At 34.7% G+C, this 18,834-nt stretch overlaps 1 protein-coding gene across 1 annotated transcript; it reads left to right on the forward strand.

The window, feature by feature from the left end:
- The first annotated feature begins 803 nt into the window (after window positions 1–803).
- On the forward strand, window positions 804–18,551 carry LOC132714161 (tetratricopeptide repeat protein 23-like). Its single transcript, XM_060696944.1, has 13 exons — window positions 804–845; window positions 1,519–1,687; window positions 4,282–4,507; window positions 5,857–5,980; window positions 6,829–7,016; window positions 10,612–10,706; window positions 12,782–12,908; window positions 14,050–14,132; window positions 14,442–14,527; window positions 14,984–15,111; window positions 15,652–15,801; window positions 17,382–17,464; window positions 18,239–18,551. Exons 2-13 carry the CDS (start codon window positions 1,527–1,529, stop codon window positions 18,330–18,332), a joined length of 1,545 nt encoding a protein of 514 aa, XP_060552927.1. The 5' UTR covers window positions 804–845; window positions 1,519–1,526; the 3' UTR covers window positions 18,333–18,551.
- Window positions 18,552–18,834: the final 283 nt, after the last annotated feature.

The raw sequence follows: 18,834 nt of genomic DNA on the forward strand, positions 1-18,834 counted from the left end.
AAAAAATCAATAAACATGTAGTTACATTAATGATCACATTTATAAGCTATTTCAAAAATATTATTGTGGTTGCATTTTTTAGGAAAATGAAATCAACAACTATATTTCCCTTTATTAAGTCAACATTTGTTATATAAGATAATTAAAAGTATGTTAAACAATAAGTATGTTTATCACCATTGATTACATCTCACATGTGTCACTTTCATTAATGTGAAAGACAGAACCAAAACATTGGGTGGAGTGCACGTGGGGGTGAAGCGTTTCAATTATATTTCATAAAAAGAGAGGTTAAGTGTCTGAAGGGTGAAATGTCTGGAAAAAATGGCTTGAAGTGAACTGTCTGAGGAGTGAACTGTCTGTAATTCCAAAAAGTCAAGTGAAACCAGCAAGATTCAATGGGACATCAGGTAATTGAATGATAATGTGATGTTTACAAGTATAAAAATTATTTAAGAAACTAAAACTCTGCATTGTTTTTAAGAGAAAGAACTGTTTTGTAGGGCTCTAGGGTATTTTTTCATTTAGATATTTGCATCTAAAAATGATTATGTGATTTCTGTGACAGCAGAAAAGTTCAGTGAAAAAGGGACCCGTAGACTCAAATCATCTCTGGGGACATTTTGCGAAAAACTTGGTTGATCGACCCAATATAACAAGATCATTCGATCTGTCATGCATGTCTATCTCCTAGGAAAATCACATCTTTAATTAGCATTAATACTCAATTTTTAATAGGTTTCATTTCTTATTATGTAAGTCTATGGAAAAAGTGATACAGTAGTCTGACCTTATTATATTTTTTAAGGTACCAGTCTGCGTCCTTGGTTCCGCAAAACAAACAGGTACCCGTAAATTTTACAAATTTGATAAATTTTGTTGATTTATAGATTAAATATAGCTTCAATTTGTTTTTTAGTATGTGATTTATATTAAGGCTAATATATAAATTCGAAATGTTTGTCTTTTAAATCTTGACTCATAATGCATAATAGAATTTACGTATTTTTCTGGTATGTTATCAGTTTTCGCGACATCCAATTATTTAGAAATTTTGCTAGTAAGATACCTTCCACGATGCAGTTTCGTATAACAGTCGCGTCTGGCCAAGCTGTTTTATATCTGATAATATTAAATTCAAAATTCACATTCAAAGCTTATCTGTTGCAGTACGCTCAGACCGCTGTTTTGATACTAAAACTCCTTTAGGTTTTAAATGGACTTGTAAACATAAGATTTTCATCCAATCACCTGACGTCCCATTGAATCTTGCTAGTTTGCTAGTCTGCACTTTTTGGAATTACAGACAGTTCACTCCACAGACAGTTCACTTCAAGTCATTTTTCCAGACACTTCACCCCTCAGACCCTTCATTTGACATTTTGAATTTGGAATTTCAGGTTATTTTCTTGTCAAATCCATTACATTAATACAACAGGTTAAAATGACTTAAAAGGTATAATTGTTTGTTTCTGAGCATAATTATATGTTTTTTAATGGTTAATTTCATTTATTCAGGAAGAACAATGTCTGACATTTATTCTGGATCAGACTTTGAAGAGGAAACAGCCAGAGACCCTGAGCCAATGGTTGTAGAGGTCAGAGGTCATGGAACACGTGGTAGTCCGGTGACAGCTCGTAGAAGCACAAGTCGTCGCTCTCACAGAAGAACTGCAAGAGATAATGAGTATGCTTATTACTTTTTATTAACTTGACTATGCATGGAGAGCTGTCCTACTCACCCCAGCATCAGTGTTTGCATCCAGATTTCTGGTTAAAGTTATCATGCTGAAAAATTTTCCTACTAAAACTACTATATTTCATAAGGGATCTACTTAAAACTTTTATCATCAACCACATCATACTGGACAAGGTCCATAACTCGAGCACCAGTCAGGGCCAAAACACAATTTTAGGCCAACTTCTTTATCTCTTAGATATCTACTTCAGACTATTTCTACAATTATGCCAACTTTTGAACTTTTTTTTTCTAAATATTTTCTAGTTTTTTACTCTTACTTCTTTATTTTTTAAAGGATTTATTTCAAACTTTTACTTCAAATTTATGTTAAATATCATTTCCTACATCATGTTCTTTTAAGAAATTCAGCATGTTTAGGGTTAATCAAATAGTGATTTTGTGTCATGTGTTTCAAGTTTTCAAGACCTTGAAGTGCCTCTGTAATCCTTGATGCATCATTAAAGTAGAATAGGCAGTCATTTGAGTAGAAATGGCATTACGGTATGAAGTTAATGTTTACAGTACAGATAACGAGGAATATGCAAATTTCTCCGAGTATCAAGTAATCTCAAAAAGCGTGACTCCGAGTGGATAATAAATTTCTTGTACACAAAAGAGTGACTCGGCGTCGATAACGAGTGACAATTAGGTCCGCGGGACTCTGTGAATCTCCGAGCCAAAAAGAGTGACTCCGAGTAATGGTTTGCTAGATATTTATTCATTTATTATTATATTTTTATGCTCTATCTCTAAACTAATATCCTTGAACGCATGTATTATTCATTCAAAATAAAAATGTTGTCGAATATTCTTCGTTCATGATGTAAAGTATCACAAGTGAAAACAAAAGTAGACAACTTGATTCATTAATATCAAAAGGAAAGATTATAACCGATGATTTCCCACACCGATAAGTGTCATATTTATCAGTTCATAAACATGTAAACATACCGCGAGGTCAGTGTATTAGACTGTGTCACTGTTCATATCAATTTTTAGCTCGACTTTTCTATGAAAAGGGGAGCTATCCTACTCGCCCCGGCGTCGGCGTCGGCGTTGGCGTCACACCTTGGTTAAGTTTTTCGTACCACCCCACTTTATTTCAGAAGTATTACAAGTATGGCTTTGAAACTTACCATACTTGTTCACCATCATAACCTCCATCTACAGACAAGAGTACATAACTCTGTCAAGGTTTTTGACAGAATTATGGCCCTTTTTTGACTTAGAAAGTGTATTGAGCTTGGTTAAGTTTTTTGTACCACCTCACTTTATTTCAAAACCATTGGAGGTATTGCTTTGAAACTGACCATACTTGTTTACCATCACGACCTTCATCAACAGACAAGAGGACATAACTCTGTCAAGGTTTTTGACAGAATTATGCCCCTTTTTGACTTAGAAAATACATTGAATATGGGTAAAATCCACTTATTGCCTTAACCCTTTGAGATATTGCTTTGAAACTTTTAATGCTATTTCACATCATTACCCCCATCTGTACGCAAGAGAAGGTAACTCTGTCAAGGATTTGTTTTAAAAATTAAGGCCTTTTATCGACTTAGAATCTTGGTTAAGTTTTTAGTACCAGTCCACTTTTTGACTGAACTGTTTGAGATATTAATTTGAAAGTTGGAATACTTGTTTACAATCATGATTCCCAAACATGTCCAGGAGAAGGTAATTCTGTCAAAGATTTTATTTGAATTATGGCCCTTAACTGTCAATGTTTTGACTTAAACATTTCAAACTTTGCTGCAGTGTTCAAGGGTATCACACAATTCAGTAAAATAATTCTTCACTAAATATCTTAATGCTCATGGCCATTGTTCACTTTAAAAATACAGAGATTCTTGTATTGCCTTTTACTGCAAAAACTTTTTTTATTGGCAAGCAATAAAAAAGTCGAGCGCGCTGTCTTACGGACAGCTCTTGTTCATTCAGGGGGGAAGTTACGATCTAAACCAGTCAATGACCCACAAAAAAGTAGACTGTGTCGCTGTGTTTTGAGATAAGAAGTGATAAAACGGAAGTTCTAGATGGAAAACCAAATGTGTACTTTTCCATTCTTAAAATAGAAAATGCTAAATTTAGACTGGAGATTCCAAGTCATACTTTTCGTAAGTTTGAGCCAATCGTGATTTTCTTGAGCCAATTTAATTATATTGGAGCCAATTTGCTAATTGGCTCCTGCCAGCGTGAGCCCTGATGGTAAATTGAAAACAACCGTAAAAATCATCTTTATTTTCGAATCGTAATATAAAATGAAATGTAAAATGAGATTGCACTTGCATTTATTTACACCAGCTAGACACCGACATGGAGTTACGCGGTAATTCTCTCTCGGAGTCACGCGCTCTTATTTTCGTCTGGGAGTCACTCTCATTACACGTTTCTCACGCGGAGTCACTCGTTTTTATGGACAAATACTCTCGCGGAGTTGCGAGTGGATTCCGCGATCCTCCGAGGATTTTGCATATTCCTCGTTATCTGTACTGTATATATTTATGTATTATAATTATATTCTTTTATTTGAATAGTGAATACAGTGATGATGAAGATCTGTTTGACGATGATGATGACGATGATGATGATGATGATGACACAGCCATTAACATTCAGACATCTCGTAGCAGCGCTCGGCAGAGGCGTAGCGCACGGCAAATGAAAACGACAAATGGAAAAAAGTCTGTGAATATGACGCCCCCTGATAAACTACTAGAGAAAGCAAACAGATTGGCTAATAAACTTTCCGCTACCAAAAAGGTTTGAGCTGTTTAGTTTTTTTACTGCCCATGTTAGTAATACATGTATTTTAGTCATTACATTGTTAAGACTTGCAGTAGTTGAAGTTAAAGACTAGTAAATTTAGTGCTTGCAAACAGTCTGAACTTCATTTCAGTGCAATAACTGGTTAACTCCTATTAAATTAAGGACTTAACCCGTTACTGCACTAAGGTGACATGAATGTTTAAGCAGCTGGTTTACCAAATCTTATTTGCAGGCTAGTTTTTATTTTTAATGTTTATCTTTTTTTTCTTGCCAAAATTGAACTTAAGGTACCCAAGCGTTTGCTTTGGTGTCGGCATCACACTTTAAAGGGACATTATGCTTCAGAAACAAACATTTTTTCCCCCATTATTTAAAAGGACAAACATGAGGATTTAAATATTTAAATAATGGATTTAGAACATTTAAGATGCTTACCACCAGAAGAAATAGCCCTGACTGTGATATTAATCTGTCATAAAAGTAGCAAAATGTAAACAAAGTAGTATATTGACTTGCATACAAGATACTAAATCGCTATATTTTTACTAATTGCCAGAAGGCAACAGAAGGGAATTATCTTTCAGGTAATTGGCCAAGAGCATTTTTCTGGAAACTAAAACAAGACACTAAAATCAATCTGTATAATATGCCCTTAAGTTTATGTGTGCAAGTTTGTATCTCCAAATCTACTAGATGCAATGGGTTGGTACATCACACATTTGTTTGAGAATATAATAGTCAGTTACTGTCGAAGGCCCCTAACTCTTACATGGATTTTGACATTCTTTAGAAACGGCAAACAAGAGGTTTATAACATCTAAATAATGGATTTAGAAAATTTAAGATGCTTATCACCTGAAGAAATAGCTCCAACTGTGATATTAATGATGTCATAAAAGTTTCAAAATGTAAACAAAGTAGTATATTGACTTGCATACAAAATACTAAATCACTATATTTTTACTAATTACCTAAAAGCAACAGGAGGGAATTATCTTTCAGGTAATTGGTCAAAGAGCATTTTTCTGGAAACTAAAACAAGACACCAAAATCAATCAACATGATGTTTCTTTAAGTTTTTGTGTGCAAGTTTGTAGCTCCAACTCTAATAGATGGAATGGGTTGGTACATCACACATTTGTTTGAGAATATAATAGTCAGTTACTGTCAAAAGCCCCCAACTCTTACATGGATTTTGACAGAGTTATGGCCCTTTTTGAACTTACATGATTCTTCATAATCCAGGTTCTTGTTTTACTATCAAGCACTGACAATAGACGGGCACATTGTCATGTCCACAGATCTTGTTTCTGTATGATTAATTTAATCATATTTTTTTACAGGCTGATAAAGCTGTGAAGGAGAGGATTAAAATACTTGCCTTAACTAGGATAGTGTACGGCAGCGTTCACTGGAGACTGGCGGAAGCTCATGCCAGTTTGGCTGAAGATTATTTAGAACTAAAAGGTATGTAAATATATGATAGTGGACTAAGTGGGGGTAAAATCATCAAAGTACTATATACTGTCATGTGTTTTGCCTGCTAGGGTTTATTTTATAATGGCTCAAAAAATTATATGATCTTCATAGCTGCTAAAGTACATGTAGGTCAATATTAGATGAATTGAAAATACATGTAATTAGAGTTGCAACTGGCTATAGGCTTTATTTTTTAATATTTTTTTTGTTGTTGTTTGGTTTTACGTCTCACCAACACAGTATAGGTATATCAACTTCACAGTTTTACTGATGGAGGAGGACCTAGGTGCCCTTCAGTGAACTATTTCAGGCATGAACAGGAACAGAACCACTTTCAGTAAGTTAGCTGGATACATGTAGCTTCCTCACATGAAAGAATCTAAAGTCCCTATCTGGATTCTAATCCACAGCAGTGAGCTGAAACTTTATACACCTTAAAGAGAATTGGTCTATTGTGCTTTTTTTCCATAATCTTTTTCAAATTTTGATATATACATTAGCAATGTATCATTTGGATATTCTCATAAATTATTGCTTGATAAAAATGTTAAGTTCTAGGTGATTTAGTATGAACAGTTATACATATGTATGATCAGTAATCATATTTTGTTTCAGAATATTTTATTATCTGCTATAAAAATATATATGATATCAGATAATATATCTCACACTTGGCCAACAACATGCAGATATAATAATTTCATGGTTTGTTGTTATGTCCAATACTAAATTGAAAATACTATCAATGTAATTATTTATTGTATTACAGACCTTGTATTATAGACAAATTCACTTCAAAATGTGGACAGACTGCAAAAAAATCTTATATTTTGTAGGTTATAACGTCCAGGCAGAGTATCACACTGAAAATGCCATGACTATTATGCTAAATTCAGTTACCACGACAACCACCGAGGGAGAAAAGGCAGCTGTTTTCGGAGTGCTCTTCCGAATTAATTACATTCAAGGAAAGGCACAGATTGCAATGAAAAAGTACAATGAAGCAGAAACTGCTTTGGCGAAGGTTAGTTTTTCTTTTCTTTTTTTTAGCTCACCTGTCACAAAGTGACAGGGTGAGCTTTTGTGATCGCTTTTCGTCCGGCGTCCGGGCGTCCGTCCGTCCGGCGTCCGTCGTCCATCCGTAAACTTTTACTTTAAATGACATCTCCTCATAAACCACTAAGCCAATTTCATCCAAACTTCACAGGAATGTTCCTTTGGTGGTCACCTTTAAAAATTGTTCAAAGAATTTAATTCCATGCAGAACTCTGGTTGCCATGGCAACCGAAAGAAAAAACTTTAAATATCTTCTTTTCAAAAACCATAAGAGGTAGAGCTTAGATATTTGGCATGAAACATCTTCTAGTGAGTGTCTACCAAGTTTGTTCAAATAAAAGCCCTGGGGTCAAAATTGGCCCCGCCCCAGGGGGTCATTGATTTTCCCTATATGCATATAGTAAAAACTTAAAAAATCTTCTTTTAAAGAACCCAAAGAGCTAGAGCTAAGATATTTAGCATGAAACATGTTCTAATGGGTGTCTACCAAGTTTGTTCAAATAAAAGCCCTGGGGTCAAAATTGGCCCCGCCCCGGGGGGTCATTGATTTTCCCTATATGCATATAGTAAAAACTTAAAAAATCTTCTTTTAAAGAACTCAAAGAGCTATGGCTAAGATATTGAGCATCAAACATGTTCTAATGGGTGTCTATCAAGTTTGTTCAAATAAAAGCCCTGGGGTCAAAATTGGCCCCGCCCCAGGGGTCATTGATTTTCCCTATATGCATATAGTAAAAACTTAAAAAATCTTCTTTTAAAGATCCAAAAGAGTTAGAGCTAAGATATTTAGCATAAAACATGTTCTAATAAGTGTCTACCAAGTTTGTTCAAATAAAAGCCCTGGGGTTAAAATTGGCCCCGCCCCAGGGGGTCATTGATTTTCCCTATATGCATATAGTAAAAACTTAAAAAATCTTCTTTTAAAGAAATCAAAGAGCTATGGCTAAGATATTTAGCATCAAACATGTTCTAATAGGTGTCTACCAAGTTTGTTCAAATAAAAGCCCTGGGGTCAAATTTGGCCCCGCCCCAGGGGGTCATTGATTTTCCCTATATGCATATAGTAAAAACTTAAAAAATCTTCTTTTAAAGATCCAAAAGAGTTAGAGCTAAGATATTTAGCATGAAACATGTTCTAATAAGTGTCTACCAAGTTTGTTCAAATAAAAGCCCTGGGGTTAAAATTAGCCCCGCCCCAGGGGGTCATTGATTTTCCCTATATGCATATAGTAAAAACTTAAAAAATCTTCTTTTAAAGAACCCAAAGAGCTAGAGCTAAGATATTTAGCATGAAACATGTTCTAATGGGTGTCTACCAAGTTTGTTCAAATAAAAGCCCTGGGGTCAAAATTGGCCCCGCCCCGGGGGGTCATTGATTTTCCCTATATGCATATAGTAAAAATTTAAAAAATCTTCTTTTAAAGAAATCAAAGAGCTATGGCTAAGATATTTAGCATCAAACATGTTCTAATAGGTGTCTACCAAGTTTGTTCAAATAAAAGCCCTGGGGTCAAAATTGGCCCCGCCTCAGGGGTCATTGATTTTCCCTATATGCATATAGTAAAAACTTAAAAAATCTTCTTTTAAAGATCCAAAAGAGTTAGAGCTAAGATATTTAGCATGAAACATGTTCTAATAAGTGTCTACCAAGTTTGTTCAAATAAAAGCCCTGGGGTTAAAATTAGCCCCGCCCGGGGGGTCATTGATTTTCCCTATATGCATATAGTAAAAACTTAAAAAATCTTCTTTTAAAGAAATCAAAGAGCTATGGCTAAGATATTTAGCATCAAACATGTTCTAATAGGTGTCTACCAAGTTTGTTCAAATAAAAGCCCTGGGGTCAAAATTGGCACCGCCCCGGGGGTCATTGATTTTCCTTATATGTGTATAGCAAAAACTTAAAAAATCTTCTTTGAAAAAACCCAAATAGCTAGAGTTAAGATATTAAGCATGAAACATCTTTTAGTGAGTGTCTACAAAGTTTGTTCAAATAAAAGACCTGGGGTCAAAATTGGCCCCGCCCCGGGGGTCATTGATTTTCTTTATATGTGTATAGCAAAAACTAAAAATCTTCTTTGAAAAAACCCAAATAGCTAGAGTTTAGATATTAAGCATGAAACATCTTCTAGTAAGTGTCTACAAAGTTTGTTCAAATAAAAGCCCTGGGGTCAAAACTGGCCTGGCCCCAGGGGTGTCATTGTTTTTAACTATATGTGTATAGTAAAAACTTTAAAAAAATCTTCTTTTAAAAAGCCCAATGAGCTAGAGCTTTAAGTGTTTAGCATGAAACATCTTCTTATGGGTGTCTACCAAGATTGTGCAAATAAAAGCCCTTGGGTTAAATTGGCCTTGTAACGTTGGGGGGGGGGGTTGGGGGGTGGCGGGGCCTATATACAGGCGAGCGACCTCAGGGCCATCATGGCCCTCTTGTTTTCTTTTGTGGAATTACATGTATTCAACCCTTTCAACAATAAATAATTATGTTGAATGGATTTGTCCTTCTTTTAAACTGGACATAACTGTTCAACATATTTAGGTAAAATTTCAAAATAATAAGACCAACTTGTAAACAGAACAGTTCAGGATCAGATATGCTGGCTGATCTTGGTGTGCCCCGGCCACATAGATAAAATTTGTTGCTGTGCCCCAGCTACATAGATAGAATTTATGGCTTTGTCCTGGCCACATAGATAGAATTTGTTGCTGTGCCCAAGAATTTATGGCTTTTTCCCGGTCATATAGATAGAGTTTATTGCTGTGCCCCGGTCATATAGATAGAATTTGTTGCTGTGCCCCTGTCATATAGATAGAGTTTGTTGCTGTGCCCCGGTCATATAGATAGAGTTTATTGCTGTGCCCCGGTCATATAGATAGAGTTTGTTGCTGTGCCCCTGTCATATAGATAGAGTTTGTTGCTGTGCCCCGGTCATATAGATAGAATTTGTTGCTGTGCCCCGGTCATATAGATAGAATTTGTTGCTGTGCCCCTGTCATATAGATAGAGTTTGTTGCTGTGCCCCGGTCATATAGATAGAATTTGTTGCTGTGCCCCGGTCATATAGATAGAGTTTGTTGCTGTGCCCCTGTCATATAGATAGAGTTTGTTGCTGTGCCCCGGTCATATAGATAGAATTTGTTGCTGTGCCCTGGCCACATAGATAGAATTTGTTGCTGTACCCTGTCCACACAAATTGAATTTGTTGCTGTGCCCTAGCCACATAGATAGCATTTTGTTGCTGTGCCCTGGCCACACAAATTGAATTTGTTGCTGTGCCCTGGCCTACATAGATAAATGTTTGATCTGCTGGGAGACAAAATTCTCTGCGACAGTTGATGATGGACATAGAGTCTTATTGTCATTTGCCTCTCGTCGCGATTCAGATATCACGTCCGACTTGAAGAAAGTCACTGTGGGAGAGATTGGTAATTTCTTGTTATTAATCCAAGACAGGTGACTAGGTGTACTGACCACCAAAGTATGACCAAAAATGTGTTAAAATAGGTGTAAAAACCAGACAACCTATCAAAAACATTTTATATTTGTAAATTTATATATATTGTAGGCGGACAGAGCTTACCAGGCATGTTCCAAGTTGTCATGTGTCACTGACGATCAGTGTGATGATATGGAAATAAAACTAGCACAGACAACTGCAAGGTAGGTACAGTAAGTGTCGCAGGATGAGAAAAATGTGTAGCCTGACAGGGACTTGAACCCATGACTGCTGAATACAGCTCCGTGGCTCTCCTAACTGAGCTCTTTGATTGCTGCTACACATACCACTCTACATATGAAAAGAATATATGTAGCTCTATTCTGCAACATATGTACATGTATTATGAATGATTTCATGTTTTAATGGAGACACAGGCAAAATTTTCATTTCTTTGTTTTGAATTTTTCATTCATTTTTCTGTAAATGTCTTCGAAATGAATACAGTAGGCAGTCACATGAACAAAACATTTCTCTCTATAAAGAGTAAAATGGTGGTTTCCTAACTTGACCCACAATAGTTGTCACAGTGAAATCTGGAAATTAAAGATCATGTCAAGCAAAGACTTAGCTTTACTTCAATCATAAAATATCCACAATATCTATTATTGTAACTTCCAGGGTTTGTTCAAGTCACATGACTTGTTTTAAATTTACTGAGTGATTCTGTCGGCGTCTAAATTTTGTTTCAACAAATATAGATATAGGTATATTTATGCTTCAAACCCAAAATATATAGAATGTATACAGCAATTCATGTTGGGACTTTATAAAATGGTGATTTGAGCTCATAAGATCATTTTAATATTTTTGTCTGTAATTTGAGTATCCCTTTAAGCTATCTAACAGTTTTCTGTAATTGTTTAATCATGAAGCCTGTTTTTTCTTTCTTTTCATTTATATACTGCCACATTGAGGCTAGTTTGCTTATTGTCTGCAACACTGTCGTGAAGACTATCTGTTTTTAGCTATCTAGATATATATTATTATCCCCCGCCGAAAAATTTCCGCGGAGGATATAGAAATAGTCTCCGTCCGTCCGACCTTCTGTCCGTCCGTCCGTCCTTCCGTCCGACAATTTTGTCCGGAGCATATCTCTAAAAGTATTTGAGTTATCAACTTGAAACTTCATAGGTGGATAGACCTCATTGAGGAGGAGTGCAGTGCACAAGAATGATAACTCTATTTTGCATGATTTTTGAGTTATTGCCCTTTGTTATTTTTCAAAATTGATTTTTGTCCAGAGCATAACTCCAAAAGCCTATGAGATATTAACATGAAACTTCATAGGTGCATAGATCTCACTCAGGAGGTGTGCAGTGCACAAGAATGATAACTCTACCTTTCATTATTTGAGTCATTGCCCTTTGTTATTTTTCATACCTAATTTTTCACCTGAGTGGAACATAACTCAAAAAGTGTTTGAGATATCAACATGATATGTCATAGGTGGATAGATCTTATTGAGGAGGAATGTTGTGCGCAAGAATGATAACTCTTCCCTATACAATTTTTGAGTTATTGCCCTTTGTTTTTTTTCATGCTATTTTGTCCAGAGCTTATCTCAAAAAGTATTTGAGGTATCAACTTGAAACTTCATAGGTGGATGGATCTCATTGAGGAGGAGTGCAGTGCTTAAGAATGATAACTCTACCCTGCATTATTTTTGAGTTATTGCCCTTTGTTATTTTTCAAAATTAATTTTTGTCCAGAGCATAACTCAAAAAGCCTTTGAGATATCAAAATGAAACTTCATAGGTGCATAGATCTCACTCAGGAGGTGTGCACTGCACAAGAATGATAACTCTACCTTTTATAATTTTTGAGTTACTGCCCTTTGTTCTTTTTCATACTTAATTTTTCAATTCAATTTTTTTCTCAAAAAGTATTTGAGGTATCAACTTGAAACTCCATAGGTGGATAGATTTTACTGAGGAGGGATGCAACACACAAGAATGATAACCTACCCTGCATTATTTTTCAGTAATTGCCCTTTGTTATTTTCAGCCATCAGTATTCACATAGGTTTCAAATCTGTAATCACTATAGCCATCAGTTTTCATTACCAAAAGACCTCTTAAAATGGAATTATTCCGCTCTACTACATATACATTCTTCCAATGAGCAAACACATTCGGCGGGGGATGGCCATGTTGACATGGCTCTTGTTATGATTAATACCTATCACATGCATGGAATAAATAACTTATTTTATAAGCGATCTTTATGTATATATCAGGTTGTCATGGAGACAGAAGAAGTATGCAGTGGCTGGTTCCCAGTACGATAAAGTCATAGATCTGACAAAGAGAAGATTTGGCGATGACGCTGTAGAATTGATAGAGCTGTATCAAGAGGGTGGACGTGTATCCTTAGTTGCCTTGACAACCCACTAAGATTAACATACTGTAGAATATAGTTTGTATGGTCAAATATCAAGGTGGAGAAACTGACGCTATTGTTTGAAGGTCATATTGCCATCATATGCCACAGTTTTTAATTGTATATGCCCAACATCTAATCCAGATTTTGTTTGATGCTGTTTAAGTTTATCAGAAAAAAACTGTCAATATTGTATATAAAGTTACCAATTTCTTGATTGCTTTATCATAGAACTACTAAAAAACAAATTTGTGTGACTTCAAGGAAAAATACTACAATGCTTGTGATAATTGTTTCATTTAATATCAATAGTATACGCCGCTGTTAAGTAAGGTAGCATAGCATTCCATTGTTATATGGGGCCAGAAGTCTTATTGTATAAGGGCATTCTGACCTTCTGATCTATTTCCCTGCCTCAGTACGATCTCAAAACATTTGGTGAAAAATCTCCTTCCATCAGTACAATTTAAGGTACTTTAAATAGAATTTTTCGCCATGTACTTTATCTGACTAAACTGGGGCTTTTCTTAGACTTTTTTCATGCTGGACTTCAGTCGAAATATAAGGTGGGTTTGGCATCCTGATGTACTTGTTTTTCTGAAAGTATTTGTGTGAATTATATGTATGAAATTATATACCGCCTGTTTGGTTGAGGGGTTAGAGTCGATGACTTCTTATCCAGTTACCTCTCTGGCATGGGTTTGATCCCCGGAAGATGCTTTGGTAGTTTAGCACGGAGGAAGGTAGTCTGGTACTGGTGTAACACTCTAGGAATGATGGTTGGGAAACTACCCGCCTATATGACTGAAATACTGTTGGGAAAAGTGGTAAAATGAGTGGCTTGGGAGAAGTGTATTGTTCTGACAAAATAACGGCAGTCCGGGCAGTATTATATGTACTGGTTCTGATTTGAGGGTCACTATCTTGTATCTTACAAAGAATTTTGTTTCAAACAGATCATTTTTGTTATAGGAAAGATGCAGCTAATGCTATATAATATATACAGATACTTAAGTTGAAAAAAGTAATTAAATTTCAACATGAAATTAATTCTCAAGTTTGAACAAAATTTTACCTACAGATACTGTACATCTAAGTATAAGTTTCCTTGACAAACATTGTTAGTTAGAGCAAGCCAAGGGAAGAATGGCAAATCATGATAAAGCAATAGAAATGTTTCTTCAGGCACATTCTATAGCAGCAGCCAAGTATGTAACACTTTTTTTTTGGTCATTTATTTAACCTGATGAGTGAAATAGTGAGTTTCGACTAGTAAGATATGATTAATATCACTCACTGTTATTTTTCTCTTCTTTTTTTGTTCAAGATGAAAATTGTTCAGATTGTTGTTTTGAATTTCATATTTTAAATATTCTCTAAAATCTATGGAGGTTACCTTAAAGAAGTAATGATTTTTGTTTTGATAAGTTTTAAAAATGCAAATGAAGAAGTAATTGACTTAGTCTGGGCCCTGGGACAAGTATACTTACAAGTTTGTATTGATTCTTTATTGATAGTTACAAGTATGCAAGTGAAGAAATAGTAGACACAGCATTGGCCCTGGCACAAGCATATGCAACCACTGGACGTGAGGAGGCTGAAAGTAAGTGTAATATTACTTAAAACCACTTCTTGTATCGTAAAAATTCACAACATATTGTAATCTTATCCTGAACAATTATATATTTTCATAATTTTATGTTTGTGGCCTATGCATCTGATGGTTAGGATCGATAGGTAGAACCACTAGGCTCAATAGGTAGAGTGTTGGATTTGTACTCCAGGGTCAATGGTTCAGTCCTTGGGTGGAGGCTAAATTTTGGACACTAAGTCTAATGGTCAATTGTCTCTTACAGCTGATTTGGAAATAAAGTGAGATTAGGTATCTATCACTTGTAGAGAAAATTAATATTCTTTAGTAATTAATTGCCAGTTATAATGGTTGACCAGATAAGTAGACCGACAGCTGGGATACATAAAAAATATGCTGTAATGTCTTTATTTAAAGAAATGGATGATTTTTATGTCAAACATCTCATGTTTAAATTAAATTTTGTAGGTTCGGCAGAAAGTTACTTGAATGAGTGCCTGTCATCGTGCACCACTGTGTACGGACCAGACCATAAAAAGACACTAGAAGTCCAGGACGAACTTGCAAGGTTACTTATACGTACTGAACGAGAAATGGTAAATTTTTCATCATATGTTTAAAGTACTTGCAAGAAAAGAAATAAAAATGAAGAATTAAAGATGAACTTTGTGATTGTTCAAATATAGTAGTAGTTGAATGTTCACCATTTATATAGGCTTTGGTAATTCTTAAAGGAGTTCAACTGGGGTCAAAAAAACTTAAAATATAAAATTTGACATTCTTATACTCGTATAAATCAAGTAAAGCACTAACAGTTGAAAAATCTACAAAGCTCAACAAAGAAATATACTAAGAATTAAATTGAAAAATCAATTTTTTTAACCAGATTTGAGTGAAAACCATTTCAGTGCTTCTCATTTTGGGGTTATTTTCCACAATAAGAATGGTTGTTCTGAAAAAAATGGGATGAGGGAATGCTCAGAAAATTTGCGCTTCAGTTATTGGTCGAGACCTACATCAAACAACCGAAGAAAAATTTTTCCTGTCCCATTATGTCAAAAAATCTTCGTGGAGTCCCCATTAATTAAGTAAGGTTCTGAAACGATTAAATTTACATGATACCTTAAACATTACAGGATGCCTTAGAAATGTTGAGATCTTCATTACCATTAAAGAATGATGTTTACGGAGAATATTCGGAAAATGTTGCAGATACTCATAAATTGATAGCATCCGTACACCTGGCTCAAGGCAATATTGAAAAAGCTCTCAGGGCATATAAAAAGGTAAAGTTACTCTATCTTTACATAATACAGTCAGGAATCATTACAACAACACTGTTGGTTCCCAAAGAATATGTCAGTATATTGAATTTGTCAGTATATTGAATTTCATCGATATGCTTATTCACTGGTATCTGAACATATTGATTGCACACTGTTTGTTGTCATAAGTTGGCAAGTGTAACAAAATTCAGCTGACCACAACGTGTTGGTATTGTAATAAAGTGTAACAATCAACTGACCAAGCTACAATACCTGTTATAACATGTTGCGGCTTCACGTTCACGGCTCAATGATACACGCACTTGACTGACCAAATGTCAGTTTAACGGGTACTGATTGTATAGAAAATAACACATTTGGTTTCCAATTTTATTGTGTCGGAGTCAGAATACGAATTTTCCGTTATAAAGGATTATAATAACGTTTAAAAAATTTGGTGCCCACCAACTCACTGTCATTATTTGAATTTGTCAATATAATAGATTCCGATGTATTGAGTCCTGACTTTATTTGATTTAAACAAAAAAAAAAAGAATTCCATGCAGTAAAATTATGATCATGACATATTGTATAATGGTAGCATTTTAAAAGTATCACATTAAGTATTTTTACATGAGCATGTGTTTAGTTCCTTAACTCTCTCCACTGGGATGAACCCTATTGGCGAGCATATATATGTACTTCATTTATAGCTGACTTAATTTAAAAGGGGGACTAAGTTAATTTATTCTGTACATGTGAATATGTGTGTGGCATGATTCACATCTCAAGATCATAATTAAGGTCTCAAGACCAACTCTAAGTACTTATAGTGGGACAGGAATAAGATGGGATGACTCCCAAAAAACGTTAAAAATAGACATTTTAAGATGAACAGCAGTTTAAAAGCACCTAAATTTAAATGGCCAAGATGATTATAAAGCGTAATGTCTTTTTATAAAAACACAATATGTGTGTCATGGGTGCGTGCTTGTATTTTTACTCTTTCGATTCATTTAATTTATAGAAGGGTTCTCTATAAAAGGGTTCTCTAGTGTAGATTTCATCCAGACCATCTGACCTCTTTAGGGCTTGCAAGTGCTACAAATGAATACTCTGAAACATCCTATTTCAATGTTATTCAGATTTAATTTAATACTTTTACTGCATTTACATCAAAGATATGACATTCCTGACAGGTCTAAAAATAAAAAAAAAATTTTTTTTCTAGATTTTGGCAGGTATCTAAAAATAGTGAAAACTTGGGTTTTTCCCTTGATTTTTGTACATGCTATACTGGAAAAACCACACTGTACTAAGGAGGTATAGGCTTAACTGGAAACACCGCAATATAGTAAGACACAACCATTCACACATGACATACACATACAAGTTTTGTGTCATTGCATTACAAAAAAGGCTTTACTACGTATATAACATCTTATTATACTGATCTTTGTATTTCTTCACCCGTGATTGACTACATTTTCATCAGAAAACTTATAAGTATTACTGTATATAATAGATACTAATATACTGGTAGAATCCATATGTTTTAGAAATTGTTACAAAAAAAATTGTTTTATTTTGTATGTTTTCAGTGTCTGAATATTGAAACTCTTGTTTTGGGTAAAAATCATAAAAAGACGAAGGACAGTGAAAGAACTATTGACATACTTATGGCGTACGTATAACATGCTTCATACCTTGTTTATTTCACTATTGCAACATTAATTTTCAGAAATGATGTCAAATTTTTAACCGCTTATAATGTTAGTACATTTGTGTATATAAGATTTAAAGATTTTTGACAGGTTATGCTGCCGTATATAAATAGTTGTTTGTAAATTTAGCTTGAGGCCGCTAGGCAAGGGTTATATTGCAAACAACTGTTTATATACGGTCATATATTCTGTCGGGAATCTTTATTACAAATTTATAATACAGCAAACTTCCTTTTTTTAGAGGAAAAGTGTGATTTTTTCATAAATTGTCAGCTGTGTATATAAAACTATAAACGTCAAGATTATCCAATGAAAAGCATTGTTACATATGTGCTGTATTATAAAGAAAATCACTGAAATAAACTGAATATATTGAGATTCTTTACGAAGTTGTCAATTCATATTGACTAACATAAATCCTTGTGGCATCAGTGGCCAAGTGATCATGGTTGTTGACCGAAGCACTTGCTCCTCATTGCATTGGGTTTGAATCCTACCAGGGACGTAGAAATTTTTTCATTTTTCATGCGAGGATCTATACAGCTGCCTTATATTACTTTTGAAGTTTGTTTTAAACCCTGGAAATTGTCAGATATTTTAAGTTCCAGAGAAATTACTTGTATGATCTTGTTGTCTTCATTTAACTCAAAATATTTCCTTATTTTATCTCATGTTTTAGACCCTGTATGAAGTATTTGTATTTAATTTGTAAGTTGTTGATTTTTTTCTTGCAGGAGTCCAGGACTTTCTAAAAAGTTTGTGCTGAATAAGGAGGAGGAGTTAAAGAAACGACCTAGATTTAACAACTTTTCTAAATCGGCAAAATAATGTGACGCAAGATTGGAGGATTTAATTCATAATTAACCTTGTTTATTTACACTAGTTATCTAATATAAACCTCAACACTTATATTTACATTATGCTGTAAGATTAAAAGATATTTTACTCAGGTGCCCGTTCGTGCCTGAAATAATGCACGGAAGGGCACCTGAGGTCTTCCTCCACCAGTAAAGCTGGAACGTCGCGATATGACCTATACTGTGTCGATGTGACCACGGATTTATATTACAATAAATATAAATCCGTGTAATATAAATCCGTGTAATATAAATCCGTGATGTGACGTAAAACCCAAAACAAACAAAATAAAAGATATTTTCAACTTTTCATGTCTGACCAGGTCCGGCAAAATATTATTTCACATATTTGTCTGTTTATATCGAAAGCATTTCTTAACTTGTCCATATGATGTTTATGTAATAAATTCTCGAAAATTCCACTTTTTCGACAACCTTGGCAATACAGACAATTGATTTTGCCGCCCCTGCTC

Source organism: Ruditapes philippinarum, unplaced genomic scaffold (assembly GCF_026571515.1).
Source record: "Ruditapes philippinarum isolate M1 unplaced genomic scaffold, ASM2657151v2 ctg1449_1_1_1_1, whole genome shotgun sequence".
NCBI classification, from domain to species: Eukaryota; Metazoa; Mollusca; class Bivalvia; order Venerida; family Veneridae; genus Ruditapes; species Ruditapes philippinarum.